Source organism: Lytechinus variegatus, chromosome 15 (genome assembly GCF_018143015.1).
Source record: "Lytechinus variegatus isolate NC3 chromosome 15, Lvar_3.0, whole genome shotgun sequence".
In the NCBI taxonomy this organism is placed as follows: domain Eukaryota; kingdom Metazoa; phylum Echinodermata; class Echinoidea; order Temnopleuroida; family Toxopneustidae; genus Lytechinus; species Lytechinus variegatus.
The window spans coordinates 25,364,031-25,376,382 of NC_054754.1; the positions used below are offsets into that span (position 1 = coordinate 25,364,031).

At 34.9% G+C, this 12,352-nt stretch overlaps 1 protein-coding gene across 2 annotated transcripts in view; it reads left to right on the top strand.

Annotated features, from left to right (window-relative positions):
* The window catches only part of LOC121428370 (calcium-binding protein NCS-1-like), a 61,534-nt gene that overhangs the window by 25,189 nt on the left and 23,993 nt on the right, over positions 1 to 12,352 (top strand). For both annotated transcript variants that reach the window (XM_041624954.1, XM_041624953.1), the window contains exons 2-3: positions 980 to 1,004; positions 10,259 to 10,307. In XM_041624954.1, the coding sequence (XP_041480888.1) occupies positions 980 to 1,004; positions 10,259 to 10,307 (74 nt within the window). The remainder of the gene's footprint in view (positions 1 to 979; positions 1,005 to 10,258; positions 10,308 to 12,352) is intronic.

Sequence of the window (12,352 nt, forward strand, 5' to 3'; positions counted from 1 at the left end):
TTGGTGTTCAGTTTTGAATTTGATTTGAAGGTTTGGATTTGTGACATCATAAACAAGCAGCTTCCCCATATGCTATGTAATATAAATGCATAAATTACATTTTCTATTGAATGGTTCATGATAACTTAACTTTTATTTTCATTTTTTTAGGAGCGTGTGTGAAATGATTTGTGTATTGATATACTGAAGGTACATGTACAATATAAACCATTTTCAATTTTTTGAGAAAATGACATTTCATTGATATTTTTATAGCATATGATATTGTAGGAAAGCTGCTTGCATCTGACGTCGCAAATCAAATAATATAAATTCTAGTCACTTTTTTATTCTTTGGATTTTCCTCAAACCTTCTCCAATATTTTATATTATTATTTTTTCTGCTATTTTTACAATAAATTTTTTTGTCAGGGTGAACTTCCCCTTTAAGGAGACTTTACACATCATATTATTTATGGATAGAAGATATTATCAAGCAGGGAATAATTTTGTTTTACAAATTTGAATAGCATTTTTGGTCATAAGAGAAAAGCTCTCAACTACATGTACAGTATGTAATGTACAGTCATATGCAAGAATATGCTATGCAAAAGATTTCACGCATAGCAGTCTTTCAAAAATGTAGAGCAAATTGCGATCCCATACCAGGAAAATTATTCCCTGTGTTAAGTGCTTTGTCGGTTTTAAATAGGGATACCTTAAAGCACAAGAAAGATTACTGTTTATGTGTGATGTCATTCATGATTTAAAAACACTCAGATTTTATATCAAACAGTCCCCAGAAAATAAATGTGTGCATAACAGTACGTTGGTCATTTTTGCAGGTAGTTTTTTTCCAAGGTTACAGATATTGTTTCATGTGAAAGTGAATTCAATTTACAAGAACCTTTACTTCTTGTTATCCACTTTCATATTTAGATGAATACAGAGAATGCTAATCTGAAGTCTTTCCCTTTCTATTCCTCACTTTTTTTTGCAGTTGACAAGAAGGAGCTACAAAAATGGTAAGTAGCATTGTCCATATTTTTACCTGTTCAATGGTAAAATTTTTAGTACTAAATTGGCCTAATAAATTTTGATGCTGTCTCTTAAATATCATTCAAAATTATGAGAGGAAAAAGAAAATTCTTTTGTTCCCCCTTTTTATTGGATCAGCACATTATTGCTTGATAAGAAGTATTGATAATCAGATATTTTTGTAACAGTTTCATGCTCTTGAAAGGAAAGACTTGTGTTCCCTATTCAAATATTAAAAAAAAATTTAGAAATGAAAATGTAACCTGTTGATTCAGTTAATGATGAAATCAACTCAGATAACATTGATTTCTGAAGCAAATGATTACTGTTTGTGAAAGCGATAGGCAAACTAAGGTCTGAAGGAAAAAAATTCAGGGAATAACATCCTGCCATGTTACCATTTTACCATACCAGGGCTGAGTGCAGCACAATGTCATATTAATTTAATTTGGATTTATTTTTTGCTGAAAGATACTATGACATGATTTTAATTAAAAAGATAAAAAGCATACAGTATATGTTTAACTAAAATTTGTATAGATTCATGGTCACTCCAAGCTGCATTTTTTAAGGAATAATTTTGTTGGAAGTTTTTTCCTTAAAATTTTTGTATTGTAATGAGCCATACATAATTAACAATGCTCAATGCAAAGATAATTATGCAATACGGCACTGCCTCGCCAGTGCTCGACGAGTCCTCGACCAGTCATGTCTGATTTTCTACAACCATGGATCTACAACAAACTGTTTATAAAGAAATGAGCAAGAAATGTAGGAGAAGGGGAAAAAAGAGGTCAGATAAAGGAAGATTGGTCTGTCAAGTCTGCAAACGCTTGAACCATAGCACAATCCAACCTCCTAGCCGTGAATAATTCCATGCATTATTCAAGCCATGTGCATGCAGGTGAAAGGACTAACACACTTATCTACATTGGTTAAAACAAATCATTCTCTTGAGTATTCATCTCTCCTGCTGTACAGCGCATGCAAGGCTTCATTATGTGAAGCATCCTCTAGTCAAATCACCACAAAGACATCCCTCGGAGCTATTAAGACATGTAAGACATGAATGTTTGTCCTACAGTATGTGTAGGATGAGTTTCAAGATCTCCTGTGGGAGCTCAAAGACATACATACTTTTTATATCTTGGTCTTGTGGGAGCTATGCACGATTGTTCTTTATGGGATTGTTTTATAAAGCGCACACATCGTCTGAAAACGCTCAGGCAAACTACAATTAAAAAAAATTACATAGACCTTCAAACAGAAAAAAAATTCAAGGGCGCCATTTTCATTTTTTTGTAAAATTTTGGGGCTCCATTTTTACCTTTTGGGGACTACTTTTTGCATTTCAGGAGCTCTTTTCAAATACTATTTTTTTGTATTTTGAGGAATACCTATTCACTTCTAAATGAATTATTATTTTATGATTTTTATAAAATTATTTTTAAGTTATCTTTTCATGCTTAGAATATTGGGTGTGGGTATGACTATGAGTTGGACTTGGATATACATGCAAGTTAAAGAAATGAATTCAATATCTAATTTCTACTCTGTCTATTTCAGTACAATTACTCGGCCATGTATAACTAATATGTAATGTAGGCCCACATACCCTAACTTTTCCTGAAATTCTTTGAAAATGCAGATCTCCTTGAAAATTGCATTTCTCTATGGGGGAGTTTAAAGTCTGTGAGAATTAATGTATTGTTTAATGACTTGAATATACATGACAATGAAAAAATCATCAGACTTTATTGGCAGTTTTGAATGATATACCTGAAATGTAAACTCTATCTGAAACAGAAAATCACCATCATTGAGGCATGTACTGAGCGAATTGTCTCCCAGAGCTCTGGCAGAGAGACAGAGCTGATTTTTTTCCATACCATGTGTATGGAAAAACGTGGTACCAGTACAGAAAAAAGACGCAACTTAGGAATTTGAAACTGTTTCCTAGCTAATTTCAAAGCTTGTTCATGACTTTGAGTGCAGAGTTTGGATGATTTTTAAATGGCAAACAGAGCTCAAGCATATGGCGCTAGGGGCCCGCTGAGTTGATATCACTTGGCAATAATTTCGGTTTTCTGGTGCGACTTCCAGATTATGTCGCTCCTAAAAGCATGATTTTGGGTGATTTCGAGGGCGACTTTAGGCATTTCCGGGCAGATTCGCCCGCCTCCATGTATTTTTTCCCCGCCTTAAAATGCAAAAGGTACTGAGAATAAACTTTTTGCATTATTCACTGGAATTACCAGCTACATCCCGATGGGACCTGGTGCCCTCCGGCCTGCTTGCTCTAGGAGCGCAAAAACTTCTGCATGGTTGTTCTGATCATTGGTTAAAGATTCGGAGAGCTTTTCTGTTTATAGTAGTTAATCTTTAGGGTATCGGAGATATGAAAAACAAATTTTATTTTGTATGAATAGCAGCATGAAAATAAATTTTTGATATGATTCACAATTTCAATTTATTCAGTTCTGTAAAAAAAAAAGGAAGAACGCAGTTGACTTCTGAATTCTGTCGGATTTTTACAGAAAAAGTCTATGTTAGGGTTGATTATAGCGCATACATTCGTAATTCCGAAGCTTCGTTATTTCAAAGGTTCGCTGTTCGGAAGGTCCGGAAAGTCCGAAAACGAAATATAGTTTGTAAATCCGAAGGTTTGTTAGTCTGAAAACGAAGTGAGGTTCGTATTTCCGAAGGTTCGTTAGTCCAAAATGAAATGATTAACGAACCTTATTTCGTTTTCGGATTAACAAACCTTCGGAACATCGAACCTTATTTCGTTTTCGGATTATTGAACCTTCGGAATGACGAACCTTTGGAATTACACCACAAATGTTCGAATTAACGAACCCTTTTACGTTTTCGGATTAACGAACATCGAGGTTTAAGCAATTTACGTGTTTCGGAATTACGAATCTTCGGAATAAAGAACCTTTGGAATTATGAACCTTCGGAATTACGAAGTGTAACCAATTATAGTACATTGCTATCAGCTGTAGATGTAGACATAGTGGATGTAAAATTTTCAAGATTATAAAATATTTGAAAATTTTTACTTCTTTTGCATATACATTTCTGTTAATTTAAACAAGAATATTAATTTTTTTTTCCAATTCATGTAACCTCAAACTTTTGAAGTTATATATGAATTTCAGACTAATTACAGGTCTTAAATTAAAATACTTTTAGGGCAAGGCCAAGTTTTCACAAGACATCTTTTTTTATTTGTAACCGCACAAATTGGAAATTGATAAAGGGCACAGTCTTTAGTCCACATGGCATACACAGCCATGACCTGCCCTTTATGTTTGGCAGATACTCATACTATTGCAGATAACCTTAAAGGAGAATGAAACCTTTGGAAGAAGATAGCTTTTGTGAAAACAGAAAAATCAAAGAAACAGATCAACAAAAGTTTGAGAAAAATCTGACAAATAATGAGAAAGTTATGAGCATTTTGATATTGCGATCACTAATGATATGGAGATCCTTACATTGGCAATGCAACAAAGATGTGTGATGTCACTTGTGAACAACTCTCCCCATTGCTTTAGTATATATTTCACTTAAACTGCCTCTTATCACATCTATCATTAGATCATGTGTTCTTTCTATTGGAGGGCATGGAATACAGGTTTTCAAAGAATGCATCATGGATAAAGAGTTTGTATCACCAAACAATAAGCAAAAAAAGACATTTGGGGGTATTTTATATTCCATCAAAGGGAAAGTTGTTCATATGTGACATCACACATTTTTGTCACATTGCCAATAGGGGGATCTCCATGGCATTGGTGATTGCAATATTCAAATGCTCATAGCTTTCTCATTATTTGTCTGATTTTTCTCAAACTTTCTTTGTTCATATTCTGTGATTTTTCTGTTTCGACACAAGCCTACATGTACTTGTTCTAAAGGTTTCATTCCCCTTATATATTTGGACTGCCTCAATGTTTGTGAGATCCGGATACTTATTCTCTGATTGAGAAATTTACTATGGTCCACCCTGACCAGAGAAAACACAATTTATTTTTGCCAATGTGTATTTAGCAGCACATATAGTATCCCAAAAGAAAATACCCAGTAAATTTAATAGCACATGTAGGTGCTTGCCGAAACTATGAGAAATTTTGCAGGGATTTTTTTTTTCCAAAGTCACTGGTATTTTGGTAGTGTGAAAGCAAATTCCTCAACCCAGTGAGTAGTTGGGCTTGGATGCCATAGGGTTGCTGAGCTCGCAATTTTTAGAATTTTGTGCCTTGCCTGATTAGTATAATCAGATGATAGTGTGTAAGCTCATAACTTAAAAAACTTACCATGTAAGGTTCTGCTTTCGTATGAATGCAGAAAATAATTATCTGGTATTTTTAAGCCCTAACAATTCCTTGTAATGAATGGGTATTTCTGGTGATAGAAGCAAATTGTATTCACCATTAAACTGCTCAGATACACATTTATAGGCTCTGGTGGCCTAAGGCTTTTTTATGATAATTCTATTTCATAATGCTAAATACTGACAGAGTAAATACTACTTGATATGAGGTGAGTCAAAGAGCTGTTTTGTCATTCGTAAGTGCTTCTATCTGTCAGCTTTGATGCTGAACAGCTGCATCTGAAAGCCAGGTAGAACAGACAGGTGCCCAGGAGAGTGCTGCTTGTTCTTCTATAGATGGTTGCATTCAGACGAGCAGAATTCATTATACTTCTATTGCATTGTGAATGACATGATTTTGCTTACATAGATATTGAGGAATTGTCTTTTTCTTTGTATACATGTACTATGCAATTATCATAAATGCTGCATACCAAAATACATCTGTAACTAAAATGAAATACAAATAAGATTTTTTTTTTCAAAGTTTATTGAAGTTTTAGTACATGTAGAACTTTCTGCATGTAGTTTGAAGATTGTTTCTCAAGTTTTTAGGCTAAATCTTATAAAGCTTTTTGATTTATAGCTGATTGATTGTAAGCTTGTAATGGTGATTTTTGCACCCTTTAAAGCCAGTGCAGTTATCTTTAGCTTTTGAAATTATCCCCTTTGCATCAATCACTATTCCAGTTGATTTCTAGGCTAGCTATGATATGGAGGATATGAAATAAAAATGTGTTTTACCCGATATATTCTGCAAGGTTAGATGAAAATTTATATTAATCTTGTGCCTGATCGAAATTAAGTTTACACATTTGAAGAAGAAGAAGAGAGATACATGTTTGCCTGTTATCTGCGGATTCTCACATGGCTGGAAACTTGTTCGTTTTTGGAATATATGCCATGTTCCTGGTTTCCTCTTCAAGGTACCAATGTCATTATCTGACACTTATGAATGACATACATGTACTTGTATAACTATTCCATCTTCCAGCAGTCCTCATCAAGTTGAAGTTCTTTTCAATATGAACAAACTTTTCCATGTCTATTGCATTTACACATCTGGTTCTTGGTAGATGATAAAGTAGGGAAATGGTTTTCCCTTTCCCATTTTTTTTTTGGTATTTTGGTTATACCACGTTCAATGTTATTCTGATGTGAACACAACATATAGCATAATGTAAATTATAGAAAAATCTTAGAAAAACACAATAAAAGTTCATGCAAATGAAAAATTAGAAAAACATGCTTAAAAGGTAAAGAAAGCAGTTGCAGCAAACAATTACTTGTATTTCATGAGAAAGTCTTTTAAATCAAGTACCTCCTTGTTTAAATCAAGGTTGATTGTCACAATAGGCCTATTATCATACATGTAGATCTGGTACATTAATAAACTTTACTTTTAAAACATATCTTTGTGATATCATGAAAGCTTAGCTGAAAGCCGATAATTCTGATGATCGCTAACACAGAAAAGCCTATGTGGGACAGTGTTAATTAATATTGCTTGGAAAAATACCTGACATTTGATGAAATGCCTTTTTAATTTCTCATATGCATTTTCTTCCACAGCCATTTGGCACATAATTTTTTCATTTATACATACAAACACTTGGGTGGTCATTTTATTGGATTATGTCCGAACTCATTTTGAGGTCGTTACCACAACTGGTATTTATCTTTGAATTAAAAATATAAACATTTTAGAAAAACACAAACACATGCTTAACACAGCGATCTGGATTGATAGGCAGCTTTCTCACTTATGCAGTTTTTGTCTCACCTGCATACATGTAGCAGAGTGAGACTATAGACGCCGCTTTTCCGACTGCAGCGGCGGCGTCAACATCAAATCTTAACCTAAGGTTAAGTTTTTGAAATGACATCATAACTTAAAAGTATATGGACCTAGTTCATGAAACTTAGCCATAAGGTTGATCAAGTATTACTGAACATCTAATTAGAGTTTCATGTCACATGACCAAGGTCAAAGGTCATTTAGGGTCAATGAACTTAGACCATGTTGGGAGAATCAACATCAAATCTTAACCTGAGGTTAAGTTTTTGAAATGTCATCATAACTTAGAAAATATATGGACCTAGTTCATTAAACTTGGACATAAGGTTAATCAAGTATCATCAAACATCCTGCATGAGTGTCACGTCACATGACCAAGATCAAAGGTCATTTAGGGTCAATGAACTTTGGCCAATTTGGGGGTATCTGTTGAATTACCATCATAACTTTAAAAGTTTTTGGATCTGATTCATGAAACTTTGAAATAATAGTAATCAAGTATCACTGAACATCCTGTGCAAGTTTCAGGTCACATGATCAAGGTCAAAGGTCATTTAGGGTCAATGAACTTTGGCCGAATTGGGGGTATTTGTTGAATTACCATCATAACTTTGAAAGTATGTTGGTCTAGTTCATAAAACTCGGACATAAGAGTAATCAAGTATCAATGAACATCCTGTGCGCATTTTAGGTCACATGACCAAGGTCAAAGGTCAATGAACTTCAGCCATAATGGGGGTATATGTTGAATGACCATCATAACTTTGCAAGTTTATTGATCTGACTTTTGAAACTTGGACATAAGAGTAATCAAGTATCACTGAATATCATGTGCAAGTTCAGGTCACATGATCAAGGTCAAAGGTCATGTGAGGTCAATGAACTTTGGCCACATTGGGGGTATTTGTTGAATTACCATCATATTTCTGTAAGTGTATTGGTCTAGTTCATAAAACGTGGAAATAAGAGTAAGCCGTTCAGTGTAAAGTCAGTTTCGGTGGTATGACTATAGTGATAATAATGATCATAGTCCAGGGGCCCGTTGCAGAAAGAGTTACAATCAATCGCAACTCTAAAACAACCGCGTAGCCGGATTTCATTTTGGAGGGGGCGGTAAATACACGCGAAGCGTGCCAACACTTACAGAGCGCGCGAAGCGCGCTCCCTAGGGGGTGGGTGCAGGGAGGGGTAGTTTCCCCCTCCCGCGCGAAGCTTTTAGTGTTTCATAAATTAAAATGAAAAGGAGCCGTTTCTCTTGTCTCTAGTACCTCTAATTCGGTTGACTATATTGCGATTTTGAACCTTGTTTTCAAAAGTGATTGTGAACGCACAAAAGAGGTATACAATGGAGGAAATTAAAATGATAATAACTCCGCGCGAAGCGCGGAAGCTAAAGTGTTTTATCAATTTTTCTTGCCATAAAAAGGGCCCCGAGAAAAGGGTATTCTCAAAGATATATTGAAACTTTCTTTGAAAATATCAGATTTGATTACAAACAATTTAGCATCAGTGCATATTTTTAACTCGCAAAACAGAGGAGAAGATTGGTAGAGGAAGATATTCCTCCCCGCGCAGAGCAATGAAACTCTGAAATTTCAAAGGGCGGACGTTTCATCAAATGTAGATATCTCTAATACCCTATCGTCTATAATTCAATTGATTTTCTAAGATTATTGAACTTCATTACAAAGAAAATAGTGCGCATAAAGTTGAAATTTCTGTGATTTATTGAAATTATCTATATAATAAAGGATGATTAATTTTTTTGACTTATTCTGAAGCGCTTCATTTTGAATATAAAGAAACTTAAGTGTCATTCAAAATTTCAAACTGAGGGCGCAGGACAGGAGATGAATGTATACAGGGAAATGACATGAAGTTTAATACAATTTGATAAAAAAACATTGTACTTTTTTATTTAATACGACACGAATTCCATACCTTCCTCTTTTAAAATTAGGAACCTGTTTGCCCCCAAATTATGGTTGTTTATAGTAATGAGCTGAAAAGCGGGAGAAGCTGACTTTATGGAGGTGACGGCAGAAACTGATATAAAGATTTTACCCGCTCGGAGCCGACTAGACCAGAAGTTGCCCGATCAATTGAAAAAAAAGATAACTTCATATATTTACTTCAGCCTAACCTTACTCAAATTCATGCCCTAATGTATACAATTTTAACTTTAACTGGCAAGAAGCACATAGCTGAGGTTGAAAAACAGGGTTAGAGAAAAGGTGGGGGAACAATGGAGAACTTCAATATTGTCATTTGACCGCACGCAGCGCGGAAGCAAAATTCATATATGAATTTAGAGCAAGAAGAGTGAAGGAGTTTCTCTTTTGAGAAAAAAATAAAGAATAAAAAAAAAAACCAAAGCTACCTTTCTTCCCTTTCCTCCCTTCCCTTTTCCTTTTCTCCTCTCTTTTTTCCCTTCTTTTTTTTCTTTTTGGGGACGTTTTGGGGGGGCGACCGCCCCCCCCCTGGCTACGCGCCTGTTATAGAACCTCAAACTTTGGACTCTGGTCGGACAAAGGCGCTGGTGTTATAACAAATGGGAGCCCACACGGACACTTTACCGTCGGTGAATGGGGATTACAGTAAAATGTCAGAAATTGTTGAATAAATCCCCAGAAACGACGGTTATTCCTGTCTAGGCTGCTGTATGCCCTACAGTGTATGGCGTTTTTGTACAGAGAAAACCTTGACCACTGCTCATGATTTTAATGAAATTTCAGGGAATCATTTGTGATACATTTCATATCATTAATGTTTGAATTTTCTTAAATTTTTCTTTTCTTTTTGTTCTCCCTATCCCCCTTTCATTTCATTTCTTTCATTCTCCTATCATCATTCCTCTTCTCCTTTTCCTCTTCATCTTCTCCTTTTTCTATATCTCCCTTCCCTCTTCATCCCTCATTTTTCTCCTCAACATCCCCTATCATCCTCTTCTTCCATTTCTTCTTCCCTCCTCCGTTCATCTTTCCGTATCACCTCGTCTTCTTTCCTCATCATTCTCCTCAACATTTTCCTTTCATCTACCCCTCCTCTTTCCATTATTACAGGTATAGAGATTTCATGAAAGATTGCCCCAGCGGTGCACTGGGGGAAGAGGTAAGCATTTCATTTAATGTGCTTTCCCTTCTTTTGTTCTCATTAAATTAATGAGAACAAAAGAAGGGAAAGCACATTGTAAATAAAAACTCGATCTAGTATGTACTTATACATGTAATTATGTACATAATGTACGGTATTTTCACTTTTTCTTTCAAAATGCGCACCTGGTAAAATGAACATTGTCTCGTTTCGGATAACATAAAATGAGATATGTACCATCTTTCTTGAAAATTCTTGTAATATTTGTGGCACTAGGACATTTACTATACATTCGATGGATAAACGCATTTAAATCGAAGAATTTATGTTGCGTAAAAAAACTTCAAACTATTGATAGTTTTCACAAACTTTTATTTCGAGGAAATCGCGGTTTTATGTTTCCCTGTGCCATGTGTGTGTGTGTAATATTCAAATTTGAAATGCATATTTAGTAGACTTATAATTTGAAACTCTGAATAAAAATAATTTCATATCAAAGATAATAAAAAAAAATGATGATAATCCGTCAAAATATCAAAATGCGTGATTTTCGACAGTCTATCAGATTTTACGCTAAAAATGACACTTTCACGCCAAATTGCGCTTGGCATCCGGCCATACGCTATTCCTGGGTATTTTTGCAAGACTATTAGCTGGGATGCCAAGCATTAACAAATTTTGCCGTCGAATCCTTATCTAGAGCACTTTTTGAGGTTTGGTCGGTCTACTATATGCAGAATCCGCTTTTTTACTACGTGTAAACAGAAAGCAAATTCTGCATCGGCAATTGGCGCGCATTTTATTTACTTTACCATTGTGACGTACTTCAAAGCGCATGGATCCAGCAGTGTCTCTATTATGACGTGTATTGTTGGTGCAAGGATCATTTCAGGTTTTTGCCCCAAAAGCTGATTCTGAACTGCGAGCCGATGCAGCGTGTAAACGCGGTGCAAAATAAACCCAAGAGCTGATTCTGCATCGGCTCGTGGTTCTGAAGCAAAAGCCAATCACATGTAAACAGGGTATATGTGTCTGAAATCTACATCATTTTATGAATACCCACCTTCTGTTTGCACTTCACGTACATATAATCTTGCAATTTGTTTTATGATATTGATTACTTTCCAGTCAATATTGATAATTTCTTTTATTGCACTGCCATGGCTTTGCATAGCAAATTTGAAAAAAATGAGCTCCTCATCCCTCGAGCAATGCAATCGATATGTGGTGGTAAAATGCGACATTTCTCTCCATAAATTGATGTCTGATGAAATTAATTTGCTGTGTTAGGTGGGAGATATGATTATGACGACTGCAGGGAAGATGCAGAAATGGTTGGGAATTTTTAAAGAGGATGATCAGCTGACGGGTATTCATGAAGTTATGCTTGAATTTTGAGAAAAGTGTGGATGATTTATTTCGAGAGAAAAAGACAAAAAAGGAGAGAGGGGAAATTATTAGTGAATGAAAAGAGTGAGGAGACAGATAAATTGACAGATAGATAGATAGATGGATAAATAGATGGATAAATCTATAGATGAATATATAAATAGGTATATATGACAAAATAAATCTGAAATTTGATGCTTATTTGCCAATCAAATGTTCATTCAAAGTTACTCAATATTTGATGTTCCCTACATCTTCATTAAGAGTAAAAGACAATGATCAGATAGATTAATTATAATCAGAGGACCCTTGGACATTGCTATGATTACGATAGACATGGTAACACATGTTTTGTGATGAGATGATCAAATTGTTATTTAACAGTAAAGGAAAAGAGGAAAAAAGGACAGAAAAAAGGGTGAAAGAATAAAGAAAGGAAAAAAGAAGAAAAAGGAGTAGTAGAACAAGGAGAAGAAGGAATAAGAGGAGAAGGAGGATAAGAAGAAGAAGGAGAAGAAGAGGAAGAGAAGAAGAAAAGAAAAGAAATTGAGCAATACTATGATGCATAACAATTAGAAAATGAGAAATAAGTGTTGATATATGGAAAGATAGATAGAGCACAGTAAAAGTAAAAAAAAATAATAAAAAACATACAATTTAAAACATAACTTTGA